The following is a 20,572-nucleotide window of genomic DNA, read 5'->3' as shown; positions in this document are numbered from 1 at the left end:
CACCTCCCGAAAGAGCCGGGATCCCTTTTCCTGTAATTCCACATCTAAATAGCTGCAGGCAGCTGGGAGTTCACACCAGAGCTTCCCTTTCTCTAAGCCCAACAGGTTAGTGATGTTAAACCACAGTTCCTCCCACCGCCCCACATCAGCAGTGGGAAAACCCCTGGCTGAGATGCTCTGCATCACTGGAGACCCAGCTGCGGATGGAGGGGGGGCTGTTCCTGGGCTCCATTCCTTTTGGAGAGGAGGTGTCTCAGCCTTGGTAGGACATGGGCTGTGGGGTCCATCCACGCCCCCCAATCCCTGCCCAAGGGCTCACTCAGAGGCAGTGGGGAGCAGAAGCAGAGATGGCAGTTCTCAGTCCTCGCTGGTCCCTGCTGTGCCTCTGCAGGGGACCCCGGGGCAGCCCCATGCAGGTGGTCACATCACCCTCAGGCAGGTCCCCTGGGGCCTCCCTGCACCCCTGGGTGCTTCCACCCACGTGTTGCCTTCAGATGTTGACTCAGCTCCAGCAGCCCTGAGCTGGGGCCTCAATCGGAAAACCTGTGATGCCACCCACGCCCCAGGGAGCCCCGGGGCCCTGGTGGAAACAGGCAGCTTCCCCCAAGGGCAGCAGCATCCCTGCCTGTTCCTGGACCATGTTTGCTGACAGGTGGTGGGTTTGAACGTGCTTCACCTACAAAAGCTGGAAACCTGAGAAAAAACCAGACAGATATGGATTATTTCCTGTCTCTCTGCAGGCAGGTCTGATCAGCTTTTCTGCAGAAAAACACAGGGAGCTAATTCCTCCCCAGTACCCTGGGGTGAAAGGGGATGTGCTTGGAAAAACAGGGCTGTTTTTCAGGGGTGCCCATGCAAAACCCTCAGCATATTCAGGAACGCAGTGAGCATCAGTGGCAAGAGCCCTGAGCTGCAGTGAGGGGAAATGGAGGCAACAAAGCAAGGGACAGTCACCCTGTGTGTGGTATGAGCAGGGGAAGGGCAGCAGGATCTGCTTTTGAGGGGCTCTTGCAGTGCTGCTGCTTCAGATTCGTGGGAGCTGTATGTTTGCAGCCATCTCTGCCAGCTCCCACGCCCGTGGGGAAGGAGAAATGCCAAGAATCCTTTCATGACCTGTTTCGAGTGACACAGAGGCGTGTCCCCGTCACGGCCATTAGAGAGCAGCACCGCTCTGGCACCCTGCCCGGCCACCACTGCACACCCAGCACAGCCAGAGCCCCCAGGACAGGGTACCCAGGCACTGAGGGGCAAGGATGGTGGTCCCCAGTGGGACAGTCCTGGACTGGCCACCGTAGGCAGCTGCAGGGGACTGACCTTTCAGGGCTGTTTGAGGGGCACTGGGGCACAGGGCTGGGCTGGAGCAGGGGCAAAGTGTGGACAAGGGTCATCTACCCAAGGACAGCCTGGCCAGGGAGCTCCCCTTCATCTTCCCTGTGTCCCCACCACCCCACCTGAGGTGGGCTCTGACCCCCTCCTCCCTGGCCCCTGGCGCAGAGTGAAAGGCTCTTAGGGGGTGTTTGCCTGCATCCAGGTTTGTCACAAGAGGGAGCAGGTCAGGGCCCACAGTGAACACATGGGCTTTGAAATCCCACCCTGGCCATGGCCGTTCCACGGGGAGTAGGTGTGGGGTCCTCAGTCCCCAGGGGGTTGTGTGACACAAGCTGCTCGCTCCCGTGAGGGGAAACATCCTGTGAGCAGGTTGTGTGTGTGTGTGTATATTTATAGATGTGCACGAGGAGGGGGCTCTGCGTGTCCTGGCAGAACAGGGGAAGGAGCTGAGGAGGGGGCTCTGTGTGTCTGTGGGGTCTCGGTGTGACTGCAGGGGAACCCTGAGTCAAGGTGGGGGTTGTCTGTCTGTGGGTGTCTCTGTATGTAGGAGGGAGGATGCATCTGCGGGGGGGACTCTGTGCTGGGGGGTGTCACTGTGTGTGTATGGGGGGTGTCACTGTGTATAGGGGGTGTTACGTGTGTGTGCATGAGAGGTGTCAATGTGTGTGTGGGGGGGTCACTGTGTGTGTACGGGAGGGCCCCTGCGAGGTGGATGCAGCAGGACCCTGGCCGGGCTCCATTGCCCCGGGACACGGCCTTCAAAGACGCACCAACGAATCTCTGCGGCCCGGTGCTGCGGCCCCGCCCCCCTCCCCGGTGCTGCGGCCCCTTTAAGGGCGGGGCGGGGCCGTCCGGGGCGGGGCTCCGCGTGTGATGTCATTGCTCCCATTGATAAAGGCGGCGGGATTCCCGGGGCGCCAGCGGCGGCGGGGCCACGTGCGCGGGGCCGGCGGAGCCCCCGGGACATCTCCTCATCCCCCGGTGCCCGCCATGGAGTCCGCCGGCCTTTTTCCCCCCTTCTCCGCCGCCTGCCTCCCCGCACGGCCCGCGCCCGCCCCGGCGCCGCCGCCCCGCGCGGCCGAGACCACCCGCATCGTCACCGACCCGATCTCCGGCCGCTCCTACTGCAAGGGCCGCCTGCTGGGAAAGGTACCGGGAATGGGGCAGAGGAGGGTGAGCCGCCGCGGAGGGCACCGGCCGCCCCGGGTTGAGCTGGGCCGGGAGCCGTCGCCCGGTGCGGGCGCGGGGAGGGGCCGGGGCTGCCGCGCCTGCCCGACCCCCACCCCGGGTGGCCCGGGGATGAACGCAGCCCCCCGGCTGCCGCCCGCCGCCCCCACCCTCCCCGCCTCTCGCGGCGGGCCCGCAGCAGCGCTGGAAGCACTGAATCACCCGGCCTGGCTTCGTGCCTCGCCGGCTATCGGAGCCGCATCGGTTTCGGGGCGCCCCGCGGGGTGTGCGTGGGCCGGCGGGTGCCCCGGTTCCCAGGGGCCGCGCGCGCAACTTTTCTCCTGGCTGCCAGCGGCGTGTGTAGGAGGTGGGTGCCGGTTCCCAGCCCAGCCCGGGCGGGCTCGGCGGCTGAGTGTGCAGATTGCAGGGTGACATCACGGCAGGAAAAACCTGTCTCCATGGGGCTGCCTTTCGGTGGCCTCCCGTCCCCGGGCTTCCTGCCTTGCGCAGGACTTTCCAGGTTGATCCGTCATGTGGAAAGATGCAAAGTCCGGCCATAGTGGGAGGGAGGAAAAATGCCCTGGAGGTTTTACAAGAACTGGGTGAAGAAAATGCCCGGTTGAGAGCATCACAGTTCAGATCTTAGTGGGCGACGCAGCAGGAGGGAGCGTGTGACGCTTGCCGGGCTGTGCTGACAGGGAATGGGGGAGGAGGAGGCTTGCAAGCAGGCAGGGGTAAAGAGCTATCTCTCACCCATCCATAACCACGTCTTCCCTTGCAGGGCGGGTTTGCACGATGTTATGAAATGACAGACCTCTCCAGCAACAAAACCTATGCCGTGAAGGTCATTCCACACAGCCGGGTGGCGAAACCCCACCAGAGGGAGAAGGTGGGTGCTGTGGGGCTGGTGGGGTGATGGGCAAGGTGGGGGGCAGCAGGGGCCCTGTGCTCACCTGCTCACAATTTTCAACTGGTGCTGCTGCTCTCTTTCAGATCACCAACGAGATCGAGCTGCACCGAGACTTGCACCATAAGCACATTGTCAAGTTCTCCCACTACTTTGAGGACTCAGAGAGCATCTACATCTTCCTGGAGCACTGCAGTAGGAAGGTCAGTGCTGGTGTGGCCTCCTTGTCAAAGGATCCCTTAAACAGCCATAGCTGGTTGGAGCAGGTCTTATCTGAGGTGTTTTTGTAGCACTCCCCTGCTCCTAAGCTGTGTGCTCTGTCACACCCTCTGAGCTCACCATAAGCCGTGAGATTTTGCACAGCACTGGGCACTCCATCAGCTGCCTGTCCTACTTGGACTGCCTGCTCATGCTGGGGCCACCATAAATCCGGTGGTTCCCTGGCTTTGCTGAGCAACCTCAGCCTTGTGCGGGGAGTCTGCTGAGGTCATGGCTGTGAAAGAAGGATTATTTGTGAATGTGCACCTTCTGGAAGAACTGGCTTTGACCCTGCCTGCCCCATGCCTAGTCAGCAGGGCTGCTTGTTCTCCCTGCCTGCAATCACAAGTTGCCTTCTCTCCCTCTGCAGTCCCTGGCCCATATCTGGAAGGCCCGCCATACTCTGCTGGAGCCCGAAGTGCGATATTACCTCAAACAGATCATCTCAGGCTTGAAATATCTTCACCTCAAGGGCATCCTGCACAGAGACCTCAAGCTTGGTGAGTGCTGTGGTTGGGGCACAGTGCTGTGTGGGGAGCAAGGTGTCCCTGAGGGACTTGTGGTGACGCATCGCCCTTGAATTGCAGGCAACTTCTTCATCAATGAAAACATGGAGCTGAAAGTGGGGGACTTTGGGCTGGCTGCTTGCCAGGATGTCTCTGACCAGAAGAAAAAGTAAGTTTGAGATTTTCCTATTACAGAGTCCTCTGGGGCTTCACTCTTCTTTCTCTTGTGGCTTCCCGGGAGAGTGGAGGGTTGAGTGGTCCCTCCTGGCCTGGGGAGAGGAAGCCTTAGGGGCACCCTTCCTGGAGTGAGGGAGCTATTCCTGCTCCAGCTGCAGGCAAGGCGAGGGGGCTGGGGGCTTTGTGGCTCCTCGAGGAGTGAGCTTGCAGCCGTCGGGGAGAACAATGTGTTGACTATTACTATTGTGCCTGCCCGGCTGCCGTGCCGGCTGCGCAGGCTGGGACACAAAGGCTCTGTTCCTCCTCGGCTCTGGGACAGCCTCTTCCCAACGGCTCCCCAGGAGCAGCTGCTCCTGACCCCCGGGAGCTGGAGAGGAGGGAGTCTGTGTGGGACTCCTTGTAGATAGAGGGGGACTCTGGGCCACAAAGAGCAAAATGGATCGAGGAGGACAGGCTGCAAGCTAAATCCCAGGGCTTGGAGTGGGGGGAGGCTGTCTGCGAGGGGATGCAGAGCATGCACTGATCTGGTGCTCTGCCCCACAGGACAATATGTGGGACCCCGAACTACCTGGCCCCAGAAGTGCTGCTGAGGCAGGGCCACGGGCCAGAGTCGGACGTGTGGTCTCTGGGCTGTGTCATGTAAGTCTGTGCTGCTGTGTGGGGAGGGGTCTGGGCACCCTGCCTGGGGTGGGGGCACAGCCAGGCTGTGGGCAGCCCGATGAGGAAGTTTTCTTGTGCTTTGCCTTGTGGCTCCACAGTGGCTGCTGCAAGGCAGGGGGAGGGGAGCGACTGGCTGGATCCTGCCTGGCCCTGCTTTGGAGCAGGTGCTGCCAGCCATCCCGGGATGCTGCGTGGGGACTGTGCAAGCAGGACCTGCACGGGGCAGGCGCGCTTGTGCCGCACTCGGCTCCAATTCAAAGCAGGCTTGACCGCACCGTGAACCTGATAAACAACGGAAAATCTCTGTGGCTGCTGCTCTGTTTGCTCAGAGAGCAATTGCTGTGCTGCCTCGGCACATCCAGCCCCTTGCCTGGCTGCTGCCTGTAAGCTTCCTGCTCCATTTTCCCCCCCCCCGGCAGCCACACGGGGGTGGGAGCAACAGTGGCAGACGGTAGCCTTTGCTTATCAGCCCTCTGTCCTTCCCTGAGGCTCCTTGCCTGTTGCTCTGAGCCGTTGCTAGGAGGAAGTGTGGCCGGATGTGAGCATGGCTGTCCAGGCTGGAAGTGGTGCTCTCAGCCAGGTGTGGCCAACCAAATGCCAATAACTTCCTTGCTTTAAGTGCTGCTGAGTCACAGGCCTGGTGGGGATGTGACAGTGGCATGCATGTCCCCTCCCAGGTACACCCTGCTGTGTGGGAACCCTCCCTTCGAGACCTCTGACCTCAAGGAGACCTACAGGTGCATCAAGCAGGTGGAATACACCCTCCCTGCCTTCCTCTCCCTGCCTGCAAAGCATCTCATCGCTGGCATCCTCAGACGCAACCCCCAGGACCGCCTCACCCTTGAGGAGATTTTGGACCATGAGTTCTTCAAGGTGAGTGTGTGGGGATCTGGGTCAAGGGACCTTTCTCCACGTGGGATGAGGCAGATGAGGCTTTTTGGGCTGTGCAGGGTGCTGTCCTTGGAGCCCAAGTCTCAGTCCTTCAAAGGATGCAGCCGCTGTCCTGCCCAAATGCCAGCCAGGGGAACTGAGGGATTTGATGTGTTCCTGCTGCCTTGTTGCTATAGCAGGGGGTTGTTTCCTGTACTGATGCCAGTCATGCTTCCAAGGCTTGACGGAAACACAAGCTGGCTGTCAGGAGGGATGTGAATGACTGCGGTCAGCCGAGGGCAGCTGCTCTGCCTGGAGCATGTGGCCTATGGAAACCAAACCCTTTCCTTGACCTCTCTGCAGGGCTACACGCCTGAGAAGCTCCCTCCCAGCAGCTGCGTGATGGCTCCAGAGCTGAGTCCCCCAAACCCTGCAAAGACTCTGTTTGCTAAAGTCACAAAGACACTCTTTGGAAAGAAGAAACCCAAGGGTGAGTTCATGCAGTTGCCAAGGAGGCTCTGGGTGACCCTTCTTCCCAGGGAGGAGTGTGTCCTGTCTCCTGCAGAGATCTGATGGGTCTCTGTGGACCCCCTGCCTGGGGACAGCACAAGCTGGGCTTGCCCAGCCCTTCTTGTGCTGGTGGCCTGGCATGGGTGTGTGCCTGGAGAGCGGATGCTGCGTGGCAACCCAGGGGCAGTTCCTCCTGAAAGCCCTGTGTAGCATGAGAACTGGGAAGTGAAAGTGGGAGGGAGCTGTTTGAGACCATCCTTGCCACTGTGGGCATGGGATCAGATAAGGGAGAGCTGAACTACTGGGAGGGGTGTCCTGGATGTCCCCATCCCCTATGCTCAGCAGTGTGCTCATCACTTGCTCTTCTCTTAGCCAAGAAGGGCTCTTTCGAGGACAAGGATGACATCTCCAAGCTGGTCACTGGGCTGATGAAGACCTCGATCTGTCGGCAAATGAGCTATAAAACTGTGGAAGGGAATGAGGTGAGAACATCTCCAAGGCCACACGTGCCCCTCTTTTGGGGAGCAGGCAGGACAGTGGTAAAGCCAGGTCTCTCTGCAGGCCACTCCTGTATCCTGCCGCAGTGCCAGCTCCAGCCCCGTGGAGACAGTGGTGGAGGAGACATCTCACAAGTCTGCGTCCCCCTCCATCCGGGGAACGATGGCCAGCAGCTGTGAGGGTGAGCAACACCTGCCCCAGCCACCCCAGCCTGCCCTGGGTTTCCTGTCCTGCCTGGCTGATAGCGGGGCCGGCTGACTCAGCCTGTCATCTTCTCCCTGCAGCCTTTGAAGACTGCATCACTGCCTCTGCCATCATTGAGTCAGCCGTCCGGCTCCTGCGGACCTGCCTCTCCTCCATGCCCCCAGGTAAACTGGTTGGACTGCTCTGGGATGGGATAGGGTGCTGTGCATCCTTTTCCCCGCTGGGCTGAAGGCATGGCTGCTATTTGGGGTACAAATAGCACCTTAAATGGTGCCAGAGCCTGCTGCAAGGGTCTGCTCCCCTCTGGGGGAGGTGAAGTGGGGAGGGACTGGTTGCCTGCTCTGCTCACCTCCTCCTCTCCTCTCCACCAGCGGAGAAAAACCCGGCTTCCCTGGCCCGCCACGAGCACTTTGTCTGGGTGAGCAAGTGGGTGGATTATTCCAACAAGTATGGCTTTGGCTACCAGCTCTCCAACCGCAGCATCGGGGTCCTCTTCAACAACGGGACGCACATGACGCTTTCCCCCAACCGCAGGTGAGCAGTGGGAGTGGGGCTGGTGTCTGTCTCCGGCGAAGCCTTGTGGGTGGGAGGGGGCCATGGGGAGGCTGTGCCAGGGTGGGTTTGGTGCTGGACGTCCTCAAGGCTCACGGTGTGCTCCCTTCAGGACTGTGCATTACAACCCGACCAACAGCAAACACCTGGTGTTCTCTGTGTCCGCCATCCCCGAGCAGCTGCAGGGACAGATGACTGTCCTGCGCTACTTTGCGTCCTACATGGAGCAGCATCTCATGAAGGTGGGTGCTGGGGCCCTGGGCTGGATGTTGCGTCTTGGCTTGACCACACTGCTTGGGCTGGTTGGACTCCCTCCTTGCAGGCTGTGGCCTCAGAGTTGTGTCCTGGGAGTGAGGACCCCCCTGAGAGGGTGTCCAGGTTTGGTGCTGTGTGTGCTGGTGGAAGTGCTCCTGTGTATGGGACCAGTGGCTTATGCAGACCCTTCTCTCCAAGGGAGGTGACTTGCCCAGCATAGATGACCTTGGGCAGCCGGCCCTGCTCCTCCTGCAGTGGGTGAAGACTGACCAAGCCTTGCTCATGCTCTTCAGCAATGGCACCCTCCAGGTATGTGTGGGGCACAGTGGAGAAGCCTAGACCCTTGTGAGGAAGAGGCCAGATGGTGTCTCCTGGCCTGTATTAGGTCTTGTCTGCCACAGCCCAAATGCAAAATCCAGCTGTGAAAACAGCTGTGGGTGCAAGATGCTTCTCCAGTGCCTGGAGATGCTGGTTGCAGCTTCCCCAGCTCCTGGGGGACATGATGCTTCAGCTGGATGCTTCTGTCTGCCCCAGTGCTGGAGCTGGTGCATTCCTGGCATGGGGCACGGAGCAGGGATGCTCCCAGGCAGGTTGGGGAGGAGGAACGGGTTGAGGCAGGAAGTGTGGCTGCCTCTTGGCTCCCGACATGCTGTGGGAAGCATGGGTTAAACCAAGCCCAACCTGTCTTCTAGGTGAATTTCTATAACGACCACACCAAGGTGATCATTAGCAAGCCTGACCACTCCTGCCTTGTCACCTACATCAACCGGGAGCGCAACTCCTACACTTACAAGCTGTGCAGTATCCAGGAGCTGGGCTGCTCTCCTGAGCTCCACCACCGCCTCAGATACATCCTCAAGCTCCTCCAAGAATGGGCTGAGGCCTAACATGGGACCCTGGGGGACCTTCTCTGCACATAGAGGTCTCCCCCCTGCCCTCCCATGGGATGGGAGGTATGTTGTGGTGCTGGCTGCCCAGCTGGGCACTCTCTATCCCGGTGTTCAGCTGGACTCTGGACTAAGATGTGGATGTGGTTCCAGCAGCAGGTCTGGATATCCTTGCTGCTCCCTGGCTCTGGGCAATTGCTGTCTTTCCATCTCCAGCTCCCGCTCTTGTTGTGCTGATCTTAGTGGAGTGGACTGGGGTGGTACAGGGAGGTGGTGGTGGGTGAGTGTCCTGCAGCCAGGTTTGGGGCTGGTTGTGTCTTGTTTGGGGCTGGCAACTGCCTGTGGTGGGAGCTCAGGCCGCCCTGGCCTGCCCAGGGTGATGCACCAGTTGCACAGACCCTCTGCATAGCCTGGAGAGGACTGGCACAGCCTTGACCTCAAGCCTTGGGTGCTGTGGGGTAGAAAAAGCCCCTTTCTGGGGTGGAAAAGGGGTGAAGGGTGATGCCTGCCCTGCCAGGGGCTCTGTGGGCTGGTGTGTGCCACTCCACAACTGCTACACTAAGGAGGGTGTTGTGCTGGGCCCAACTGTGTCCTGTCTGTTTCCAAATTGTGAATTGTCTGGTACAACTTGAGGTTCGATTAAAGGGGGGGATGGGATCTGAGGACTTTCCTGGAGAAGCCCTCATCTTGTTGGGACCCAGGGTAGTTTCTTATTTCAAGGCAGTCTCTGCCATGTGGGACTATTTATGTATCTTATTTATATGGAATTATTTATTTTCCTGTTGGTCTGTCTGTGTGCAGCTACCCTCTCCCTGACTCACCTCAATAAAAACTTGTTTAAGGGCAAACTGTCTGCCTTGTCTGAACCTGGAGTCACAAAAGGCTTCAGCATCATCCTTGCTCTAGGGCTGCTTTTGTCTGCCAGGGATAACCTTTCTTGCCACTCACTGCTGGGGGACAAGGTCAGGGATGCAGGGAGGAAGGGTGCAAGGAGTCCATGTGGTACCTCCACTGCTTTTGGGGGGCTGGCAGGAAGGGCAGAGTTAGCTCTTGCTGTTGCCAGTTGGAGACCTGGAGCTGCCTCAGCTGCTTCTTGCTGCTGCCAAACTCATTCCCAATTCCCTCTGCACTTGGACCAACTCATCTGCCCTTCTCATTCTGCTGAGCTGCAGAAGGCAGAGGAGTTATGACTTAGGTGGTGCAGGAGTTGCCTGGGTCCTTGCACTATGACACCTTGTGTGATGGGATATGAGCTGGGCATGAAGCCAGGAAAGCCCTGTGAGCTTGCTTTGAAGGTGATCTGTGTAATCAATCTGCCTGGGAGCAGCCTGTGCTGTGGGAAGCAGCCTGGGCTGCTCCAACAGCCTTGGGCCATTGCCTGTTTTTTTTGGGTTGTGTTTGCTGCCGCTTGGGTCTTTTTGCAAACCGCAGTAGTGGGAGCTATAGTGTGGGTGTGAGCTGAGGTTGGAGTGAGCATCCCTCTCTTGCTCCACGCACATATCATGGCCAAAGATTCCAGGTATGAGCCACAGATGGACAAAACCTCTTTATTTCAGCTGCTCTTTCCCTACAGCTCTACAAGACTGGGTGGAGGGAGAGGCACATGCTACTCAAAGTAGACCCCATGCACTGTGGCCACAGCGAAGAGGGAGGCATTGGAGAAGGTGGCAGAGGCAAAGCTGTCAGTGTCAGGGTCCCATAGTGCCCGGCTGGCCACCAACAGGCTCTGCTGGCCCTGCTGGCCCAACACCACGTGGCAGACCAGCTTGTAGCGGGGTGGCACTACCTCCTTAGCCCGGTGCTGCAGCAGCTCAACCACGCTCTGGGCTAGTGGGGCACTGCCCTGAGGGCTGTAGACAGTGGTCCCCAGGGCACTGGCCAGGGCCCCCTCCAGCATCCGCTGCACCTGCCCCACGTTGAACTTGCAGCCTTCGTCTGGCCCCATCCTATAAGTGTTTTTGAGGCGGGTCTTGAGGATGGGCTGGAAAAGGGGGAGCCCAGAGAAGCTAACACGTCTGTGGAACATCCAAGGGCCAAGGGAGGGGCGCCTGCTCCCCGGGACCACCCCGAATGAGCTGCGGCGGCTGAGGACCGAGTTGCGGCGGGAGAGCGGGAGTGGTGGTTTGCCTTCCTCAGAGCCCCGGGCTGGGGGCTGGGAGCCACGGCGTGTGGCATGGAGTGGAGAGGCTTCAGTGTTGTCTGCAGCCATCACCTGGGCTGGCAGGGCCATCTCTGGGCAAGGCTGCTCAGCCATATGGGTGGCCTGGAAAGGAGATGAGGCTCTGAGTGTCAGGGGGAGGCAGGTGTCCCATAGCCTCTCTGCCATCCCACTGCCTCTCTGCTTCACTTCTCCCTGCCCTCTGCAAATCTCACGCCTCCTGGCATGTGAGTCCCTGTGGGGCAAGATGCAGAGAGGCTGGGAGGTCCATGGCAGCTGCCTTCCCATCTCCACACCTCCATGCCCATCAGATTCGGCCAGCTGGGGCTGATTCAGCACAGCCATGAACGGTCCACCCAGCCCTCTGCTTTTCCTCCTGGTGCAGGTGAGCAGCTCCTTCCCCAGCTCTCCTGTCTGCATCTGATCCCACACTTACCCTTAGCCCTACTCCTGACCTGCTGGAGTAAACCCAGGGTACTTGTCTCTGGTTGATGTCGCTGCCCAGGACCAACCTTTATCTTGCAAGTTGCCGAGAGCAGGGCCAAACCTGTTGTGCTCCTGGAACAAACCTGTTGTGCTCCTGGATCACGAAGTGTTGCTATGTGACACTGTAGGGCTGCTCTGAGGCGCGGCTTCTGTAACTCCTTGTTTCCTGGTCCCTGGACAGCCCTGTCCCACTTCGCTCCTGCCCTCTCTGCATTTTCAGCTATGCTAGCACAGGGACAGGCATGTGCTCTCCAACTTCAGCTTTCCTTGCCAGCCCTGAAAAATGCTGGCTGGTGTTGGATGTGCAAGAAAAGACGGGGTGGAGAATAGTCACTGTGATCACCACTTTGTGCCCCAAACTATGGGATGCACTGGAGCTGGGACCTCCAACAGCTTGATTTTACCCAAAGATGTGCCTATCCCCCATGGTACCAAAGGAGAATGTGTGGGTGAGTGGTCACACATTGAATCATAGAATCACAGAATGGGCTGTGTTGGAAGGGGCCTTAAAGATCATCTCATCCCAACCTCGCTGCCATGGGCAAGGATGCCACCCGCTAGACCAGGTTGCTCAGGGCCCCATCCAATCTGGCCTTGAACAGTTCCAGGGATGGGAGGGAGCCCAGCCCTGCCACATGCCAGGGACTCTGCTGCTGTAATGTCTGGGGGCAGGTCACTGGGGGCTCCCGACCCTGAGCAGGGTTTCTCTCCGCCAGCGGAGCCCAGCCCAGCTGGTACGCCACGGCTGCTCCATCAATGTGCCTTTGTCTGGCCCGGCTGCCGAGCTATTTGAGGAAAGTGGAGACGGCTTTTGTGTTTCTATCTCCTGTCAGAGGTATTTATAGCCTGTCGCTGACTAGTGCTGCCAAGCACAGTGCCAGCTGGACCCTGCTCCCTTGGGGTACTGCTCCAGGTCCCTCTCCTGCCTCTCCCTCACACCACCTGCTGACAAAGGTGGATTCCTCCATGGGCAATCCCTCTGCATTCCTCTTCTTGGGCTGCTTGGGGCCAGCCAGACTTGGAAGGAAGGGGACAGGCCATCCCCTGGCATGGCATTCAGTTTGGCTTATGTAAGCAACCTGATCTAGTGGGTGGCGTCCCTGCCCGTGGCAGGGGGGGTTGAAACTAGATGGGTGGTCCCTTCCAGTCCAAGCCTTTCTATGAGACTGGTGATGCTTTTTTCTGCCTGTGATCGATCCCTTGTGTCCTAAGCAGACATGAGAGCTGCCATGAACATCAGAGGAGAGAAGGCTTTTGCCATTTCAGGGAGCAGATCTCCCTGCTGGGCTCCAGTGCTGGTGCTGGGGGCCCAGCCATGCTCAGCGGCTTTCCATGGAGGCTCTGCAGGTGGAGGTGATCTCTGTGCATTTAACCTGCGCCTGTGCTGCCTCTTCCAAACCCCCAGCTGCCTGCCTCCCTTCACCCCCATCTGCCCCATCCACAGGCTCCTTGTGCACCAAACCCACCGGCTGGGAGGGGCAGGTCCCCCGTGCCAGGCGTGCTAGAGCCGTACCACGAAACACAGCAGGGAATTCCACTCAGAGCAAGCCGCAGCCCTGCTCTCCCCACCCGGCAAACGCCACGCAGAGCTGCCCCGGCGGCACGGGTGGGCTCTTGCTGTCCCCTCGCTCCCCCCGCCGCCTCCCCGGCAGCCCAGCCTTCGAGCCCCGCCGCTGCCTGCCGACGTTTCCCTAGCAATGGGCCGTGTCATACAAACGCCACGTGTTGGCTTCCTCCCCGCGGCCTCCCCGGGCCGGCCGGGCCAGACCAGCCTCCCTCCAGCCTCCCTCCAGCTCCCAGAGCCTCCTTCCGCCGCCCTCCCTCCCTCCGTCCCTCCCTCCCTCCCCGCGGCCGCCCATGGCCGGGCCCTGCTCGGCGCGGCTGCAGGGCGACGTGTCCGCCTTCACCAGCGCCCTGCGCTCCCTGGTCAACAACCCCCAGTTCAGGTGAGGGGCCGGGGGGGCCGCCGCCGCCCCCCAGCCACGCCGGAGCCCCCCCGCTGCCTGCTCGGTGCTGTTTTCCTGAGGCCCCGAGCGCTGCTGGGGGGTTGGGGGCCTGCGGGGCCGCTCAGGGACCCCCGGGCCAGCTGGTGGGGCCAGCACGGCCTGTGCACGCCGTGGGTGATCCCGCATGGCTTGTGCAGCCGTGTGGCAGCAGGAGCCCAGGGCTGCCCGGTTATAGCCTCTTCCCCCGGGACAGCGGTCTGCCTGGAGGAGGGAAAGTCCCCACGTGTGCCCAGACCCCCTCTATCCCCAGCCGTGGTGCCAACAGGGTGTGGCAGTGTCCCAGCATAAATCCCATGCTGGGGCTCCTGCCCTTGCCAGGAGTGGGGGTATTCGCTGTGCTCACCAGGGGCAGCATCCTGTGCTCAGCTCCTTTCCCACCCTGGTATTTTACTTCCAACTTCCCCACACCCCATGGGGCAAGTCACAGCCTGGCTGTCCCTACCACCTCCTTCCAGCATGGAGAGCTGCTGCCTTGGCTGTCCCTTACCTGCATGGTATGTCCTGCCTGGTTGTGGTCATCTTCACCTACTTCCTGCTGAGGTCTGGCACAAATTCCAGAGCTATCTGAGGAAACCCCTATCTCTGCTGAAAGTTTTGGGCACTTAGAATAGAAATCCCAGTGAAAACTCCCCAGCCACAGCATCAGGCAGTGGGGAAGTCAGTGCCTGGTCATCCCCAGCCCGTGTCCTGCTGCTCACATCTTGCATCCCACACCCCTCATCCTGCATCCTGCAGCCTTCCTTCATTCTGCATCCTGTAGCCTGTAATCTGTGCTCTGCATACATCTACTTCATCCTGCATCCTTCCTCCTTCAGCCTGCGCCCTGCACCTTCGTTCTACGTCCTGCAGCCTGTCCTGCGTCCCAGACCTTGCATGCCATAATTGCAGCTTGCATCCCCCATGTCACAGCCTGCATCCTGCACCCTTCTTGGCCTACTTGGTTTATCGTGGTCTCCCTTGCAGTAACAGTCATGGAGGACCTGTTGGGCTCTGGTCACATCACCCAGCATGCCCCAGCTGTGTGTCTCCTGATGGACACTTGGAATGACCCAAGGATGGTTGGCACATCCACTTCCCTGTGGGACACTCTGAGGGTTGGGCCATGGGTTTGTGCATGTTCTCACGGCAGCTAGAGTTTGGGTGGCATGTCTTCTCCTCACTGGCCTGCTGGGACGGAGGGAGGAACAAGGGGATGGGCTGTGGCCACAGGTGCTCACAGGCTGGAGACTCCGTGCCCTTTGCCTGTTCCCTTTCCCCTGATCTTGCCCCCCTTTCCTGGGGCCATGGAGCTGGGGAACCTTTCTAGGGAGTTGAAGGGGACCAGGACAACAAGATGTTCCTTGTGCCCCAGTGTGTCCCACAGGCCTGGGGAGGGCCAGTGCCAGCCCCGCCGGCAGCAATGCTGGAGGCTTCACATTCCTGGAACAATGAGTCAGTTCCCATGAGTCAAGGAGGCTGATCCTGGTGACAGCCACACTTTCCTCGGCTCTGCTGTGCCAAAAGAGAAAGTCACTTTCTCCAGCTGTCTCTGGCCCTTCTCTGCCCTGCTCAGTGCTGGCACTCAGGGCTGTCTCTGCCAGTACCTGTGGCTCTCTGTGCTTTCCAGAGGACCTGTCTCGCCTGCAGCATTCAGGTGGCTGCAAGGAGCTGCCAACAAGGTCCCCTCTGTACCCCTGCTGGGACACAGCATTAAAAGCACCTGAATTAAAATTAAAGGGTACTGCCCTGCTGGGATGGGCACTCAGCAGGTCCCTTCATGTGTGCCCTGTCCCAGCCCAGGGCATCCCGTGCCCTTGCTTTCCAGGCACCCCGTCCCTCACGGTCCCCTCTCCCTGCAGTGATGTGACGTTTGTGGTGGGCCCGGAGCAGCAGAAGGTGTTTGCTCACCGCTGTGTGCTGGCGTGCCGCTGTCAGGCTTTCCGGGGGATGCTCGCCCAGGTGCCAGTGGGCAGCCAGGACTCCTCCAGCAGTGTCCCAGCCCAGGGCCCCTTCATCCTGGGCAACGTGCAGCCTGAGGTCTTCCTGGCTGTCATCGAGTTCCTCTACACCAACAGTGTCACCCTCAACAACCACATCGTGAGTGGGGATGGGGCTGGTGGGGACCGTGGGCATGGGAGGGACAACGGGAGGATGCAGGAGTAGGGGGTGCTTTGCAGATCTTGGTGTGCCAAAGTTGGAGGATGTTCTGCATGGTACTTTCTGGCTGGCTAGCAGTGCAATGAGTGTGTGAGGTCTCAGCCCAGCAGAGTGGGGTGTCCAGAGCACCTTGTCCCAGCCTTGGAACAGCTGGCTGTGCACAGCCTGGATGCTGGGAATGGGGACACCACAGCAGGAGACTTAAATTTACCTGCATGTGGCAGCCTTACCCCCTGTACCCCACCTGGGACCTCCCATGGAGGCAGGAGCACACAAGCCCTTGGGTTGCTGTGCCCATTCATGGCCCTGCATGCTGATTCTCACAAGATCCCTTTTGCCTGCAGGCACTGGAGGTGCTGACCTCATCGGTGGAATATGGCTTGCAGGACCTGTGCAAGGTACGGCCCTGTTTAGAGTGGGGGTGGTGGTGTCTGAGTGTCCCCATGCTGGGGAGCACCCCAGGATGGTCCCTGCATAGCTGGTGGCTGGAGGTGGCTCTGAGGAAAGCACTGTGGTGTATCACTCAGGTCCAATGCAGGCTCAGTCCTGCTTCTTGATCCTGGAAGGGGATCCCCCTTGAGGGGGTGCACCACTGTCCAGAAATCCCGCAGGGGAATCCTGGGAAATCATGGGGAAGACTGTGGGGTTTCACGTCTCCCACACAGCAGAGGGCAGCAGGAAAGCCCCTGTGCCGTTGCCCACGATTTCTCTCTGGTCATCTGACAGTGATGCAGTAACGAAAGCCCCGACCCTTGGGAGCAGTCAGCACCCCGGCTGTGGTGCTGCCAGGGGGATGCTGCTTTGGGTGGGAAAGTTCTGGGAGGGCAGCAGGGAGCAAAGAGGAGGGGTGTGAGCCGGATGAGGAGGGGGCAGGGAGCTGGAGCAGCTCGGTGTTGGGGAGGGTGGCCAGGCCACGTCATCAGGCTGATTCCTGAATTACAGCGGGCTGAACGCGTGACCTGCTGCCTCGGGCCAGGACTTCCCCTCCCTTCCCACCACGCTGTGGAAGGACCTCAGGAGCTTAGGAACTGCAGGCTGCTGTGTGCCAGGGTGGTGGGATGGGACCTGCCCCATCGCCCTGTGGGGGCAAAGTTCCAATGTGGCACAGAGCTGTCAAACAGCTTAAGGGGTGTTGAAAAAAAGGGGGATCCAGTGCTCCAGCCACACAATTCACACCCCATCACCCAGCAAATGCATCCTCAGGGGGGATGACCTGCAGTGGGGAGAGCCATGAGGAGGGGAAAGGGGGCTGACCAAGGACAGCTGGGGAAGCCTGTGACTGTGTCCCTAGATGCAGGATGACATCATGTCCCTCCTGCCAATGACTCAGGGCCCTTCTGCCCCAGCTGACTTCTCCCTGCATGTGACATCCCCTTGGGTTTCCCAGGGACTCTCTCTGCCAGGCAGCTGAGATGGGCAGGAGTGAGGTCCCACTTGCTGGTAAATGTGCAGGTCTGGCTGCATCCAACCTGCATCACTCGTGTGGGATACTGGAAGAGTCCCCCAGGAGTCACAGGCAGAGCACAGCTGACAGGCAGGCTGAGTTAAAGCTGGGAACGCCTAATGCACTGCATCTGGCACCAGGATTGTCCCCTGTGACAGAACATGACTGCTGTTTGTCCACAGGGTGATGGGACCCACCTGGGGCTATCAGGTTGGCTGGGTTTGGTCAAATCAAGCTTGGTCCCTGGTTTAATCAGTGGCCGAGGTGTCTGCCCACAGCCATGCTGCAAGACCTCATCCCACAGCCCACTGCTATCTTATGAAACCCTGGGGGGGCTGGAAGTGCCTCTGCCCCATGTCCCATGTCCTGAGGACTCAGGGGATGCTGAGAGTTGCACGTGGGGATGGCAGGGTTGGGTCCCTGCTCTGCCAACCCTTTCCCTGTCTGCCTTCCAGCTCTGCGTCAAGTTCATCAAGGACACTCTGAGCGTGGAGCAGGTCTGCGAGGCTCTGCAGGTAAGAGTGACACCAGTAGTGTCAAAAAAGCTTAAAAATAACCATAAAATTTGAGGCAGGAGCAGGCCTGACCCTCCTGCTGTTGGCTGGATGGTGGGGCTACCACTGTCTCCCCAGCTTTGGCCCATAAGCTGTCCTGCCAGCTCTCAGGCACATTGTACCAGGGCTGCAAGAGACACTGGGGCCACCAGAGCCTGTCAGAGAAATGTCCTCACACTGCCCTGAGCAGGGCTGGCCAGAACTCCCCAGTGCCAGGGCCTTGCCATCATCTGCATGAAATGGGGAGTCACTGGGTTTCTGGGAGCCAGTCCCAAAACCCCTGCTGAGAGTTAGGGCACCTAAAAACAGCCTTAGGGAGGTCCTAATGGCTCTGCCATGCTCCTTGGTAGGACCAAGGCTGTTCCCCAGAGAAAGGGGATTTGTTTCATCTCCCACAAGCTGAAGGGATCCTCTTGGAGTGAGGTGCCTGCCCCAGAGCACAGAGCTCCAGCCAGATGTGACGCCAGACCACCGTGGCATAAACAGAGCTAAAACTGGCCTGGAGGAAACAAAACAAGAAACCCCAAAACCCCAGAACAAAACAAACCTGAAAAAAACAGCTCGTCTTCCATCTCCACTTGCGTCAGTGCTGGTCCCCTGCTGTGGTGGAGGGGGAGGTGATGTTCACCCTGCCTGTGCTGGTCCCAAATACCCTGCACGCAGGGGCTGCCACCACAGGGGGACAGGGACATGCCCTCCTGGTGCCCAGGGCAGTGCCAGCCCTGGGACAAGCATTGCTCAGTAGGGCTGGGGGAAATGAGAGCACCCCAAATTCCTGCTGCAGTGGGGGATGGCAGCTATGGGTCAGGCTGGTGCTGGCAGCAGGGCATAGGGCACTTGTGGGGGGGGCTTTAAGCTGGCCCTGTGCCCACACAAGGAGCACTGGTGGTCCCACGTGCCCACAGAGTGACCTTGTGAGAGAAACACCAGGGCTTCTCCCCCACTGTGGGCTGGGTGATGTTTCTGAGCAGCAGTGGAAAATAACGTCTGATGGTGGGGCTGGATGATCAAAAAAACCCTTTGTCTTGGGGCAGCCAGAAGGTCCCCTTCCTCCCACACCCTCACCATGGTACCCACACACAGGGATGTTCACCTCACCTGGGTCCCTGAGAGTGCCCATGTCTCTGTAGGGCTTTGACGGGGGGTCCCTCCTGCCCCAGGCCCCAGACTTGCAGGTGTCTGTGTTGTCCCACAGGCTGCGGTGGCCTATGGGCAGACAGACCTCCAGCAGCACTGCCTGGCCTTCATCGAGGGCTGCACCGCGGTACGGCACCAGGTGATGGGGGAGCATGGTGCAGGGTACCCCAGGGCTTGGGGGGCACCTGGTGTGGAGAACACTGTGGGACACAGCATGAGGCAAGGGAGCCGGGCCCCTAAGAATGGGGTGCCTGGAGACTGGGAAAAGGAGCAAATGGTATTTGGAGAGAAGATGCTGGGTGTTAGGCAGAGGCAGGCTGGGGGTACTGGGGTGCCAGAGGATTGAGGTCTGGGGGGGAGATGCTGGTGTGCCAGGCAGGGATGGCACCAGGATGAGTCAGATGGCCCATTGCTGGGGTAGTGGTTGTGTGGGGTCGTGGTTCCAGTGCCCTGGTGCTGTGCTGTGCTGGCAGGCAGTGGTGCGGACACAGGGCTTCCGTGAGCTCTCGGACGTGGTGCTGGCGCGGGTGCTGCGCAGCGACCGCCTGGCCGTGGATGAGCTGGACCTGGTGCAGGCTGTGCGGGAGTGGGCACACGTCAGCTCGGTGAGTGTAACGCAGCGGCAACCACCCAGGGGTGCCCACGCTGGGAACCCAGGCACCCTGTCCCAGGGCTGTGTGATGGACACAGGAGCTGTGTCACTCCCCCCAAGCCCCTGCCTTCCCCAGTGCCCAGGGCATCACCAGCCCTATCCCTCACACACTGCTGTTGTCAGGCTGTCCTGGAGCGGCCGGTGCCTGAGGTGGCTGCTCTGCCTGTGCGGGAGCTGCGCCTGCCCTTGCTGGCACCCAGCGAACTGGTGACACTGGAGAGCCACAACCAGCGGGATCTGCTCATCCCGGTGAGCTGCTGCCAGTTCTTGGGGTATCCTGGCTCAACTCCAGGGCTGGAGGAGGCTGCAGGGTGGGGTTTGGGTTTTAATGCCCCCATTCCTCTCCCCATCCCCACAGGTGGAGAGCATCGCAGCGGCCTGGCGTGCCCACGCACTGAGAAAGGGCAGTGGGGTGCCCTCCCGCCTCTGCCGGCCCCGCCGTGGCACACGGCCCCGTGACCATCACCGGCACCTCGAGCCACACACCAAGTAGGGGCTGGGCAACGAGTTTTGTCCAGCCCAGCCAGGGGCTCTGCAGCAGGGCAGGCTGTGGGGCTGGGCACTGATGCTGCCACGGCCGAGAGCATCGATAAGGTGCTTTGTCCTATGCCACGGCGTCAGGGCCAGGGCAGGATGCCGAGGTCACCCCAAAAAGGGATGCAGGGACTGGGGGCAGGGTAGAGCTGGGCTATGGGATGGGTAGGAGGGCACGGCAGGCAGCCCATACAGTGGCCGAGGGGTGGCAGGGCTGCAGGGGTCCCTGCGGGATGGGGACACATGATGAGCTCTCCCTTCCCCGGGGCCGTGCTGCCCTCCCCCGGCAGCAGGGCCATGGTGCAGCGGGAGGGCTCCAGCACCTGCCCGGGCAGGGACACGGACCCCCGGGGGCTTGGGAAGGGGACAAGTAGGAAAGGCGGCACGGGCATCTCTGCACAACACCACAGGCTCCCACCCCCCAACCCCTTGCAAGCCCTGCCAGCAGGCCACACACACACACACACACACACACACACACACACACACACACACACACACACACACACACACACACACACATGTACTGACACAGGCTGCCAGCCCCCCATCTGCCACACACGCTCTTACACACAGTGTGCGACCCCCCCTTGCGCCCCACATTGCGTGTGCACACACAGCTGGGTCTGTCTCAAGCACACAAAACCCCACTCCAGCTGTACCCGCCAGGAGAAAGGGTCGGACA

The 20,572-nt window shown here is 60.1% G+C and overlaps 3 protein-coding genes across 4 annotated transcripts; 2 read left to right on the top strand and 1 right to left on the bottom strand.

Annotated features, from left to right (window-relative positions):
- Positions 1 to 2,233: 2,233 nt before the first annotated feature.
- On the top strand, positions 2,234 to 9,628 carry PLK3 (polo like kinase 3). Of its 2 annotated transcripts, none has more exons than XM_064665397.1 (15): positions 2,234 to 2,478; positions 3,278 to 3,385; positions 3,490 to 3,606; positions 4,032 to 4,161; positions 4,249 to 4,336; positions 4,888 to 4,983; positions 5,682 to 5,877; positions 6,238 to 6,364; positions 6,757 to 6,866; positions 6,946 to 7,063; positions 7,167 to 7,250; positions 7,458 to 7,620; positions 7,751 to 7,880; positions 8,092 to 8,202; positions 8,586 to 9,628. In XM_064665397.1, the coding sequence occupies exons 1-15, from the start codon at positions 2,320 to 2,322 to the stop codon at positions 8,778 to 8,780; spliced, it is 1,932 nt and encodes a 643-aa protein (XP_064521467.1). In that variant the 5' UTR covers positions 2,234 to 2,319; the 3' UTR covers positions 8,781 to 9,628. The 2 variants fall into 2 exon arrangements, with proteins under 2 accessions (XP_064521467.1, XP_064521468.1); XM_064665398.1 differs by lacking the exon at positions 2,234 to 2,478 and adding an exon at positions 2,845 to 2,863.
- A 683-nt stretch (positions 9,629 to 10,311) lies between these two features.
- DYNLT4 (dynein light chain Tctex-type 4) lies at positions 10,312 to 13,193 on the bottom strand. The gene has a single exon (XM_064665395.1). It carries the CDS (start codon positions 11,356 to 11,358, stop codon positions 10,387 to 10,389), a length of 972 nt encoding a protein of 323 aa, XP_064521465.1. The 5' UTR covers positions 11,359 to 13,193; the 3' UTR covers positions 10,312 to 10,386.
- Positions 13,119 to 20,413, top strand: BTBD19 (BTB domain containing 19). The gene is made up of 8 exons (XM_064665396.1): positions 13,119 to 13,370; positions 15,269 to 15,506; positions 15,911 to 15,964; positions 17,466 to 17,525; positions 18,760 to 18,828; positions 19,175 to 19,306; positions 19,477 to 19,602; positions 19,712 to 20,413. Exons 1-8 carry the CDS (start codon positions 13,282 to 13,284, stop codon positions 19,844 to 19,846), a joined length of 903 nt encoding a protein of 300 aa, XP_064521466.1. The 5' UTR covers positions 13,119 to 13,281; the 3' UTR covers positions 19,847 to 20,413.
- The last annotated feature ends 159 nt before the right edge of the window (positions 20,414 to 20,572 follow it).

The sequence above is a fragment of the Pseudopipra pipra genome, chromosome 9, assembly GCF_036250125.1.
Source record: "Pseudopipra pipra isolate bDixPip1 chromosome 9, bDixPip1.hap1, whole genome shotgun sequence".
Lineage (NCBI taxonomy): Eukaryota > Metazoa > Chordata > Aves > Passeriformes > Pipridae > Pseudopipra > Pseudopipra pipra.
This window is presented reverse-complemented; position numbering and strand designations above follow the sequence as displayed.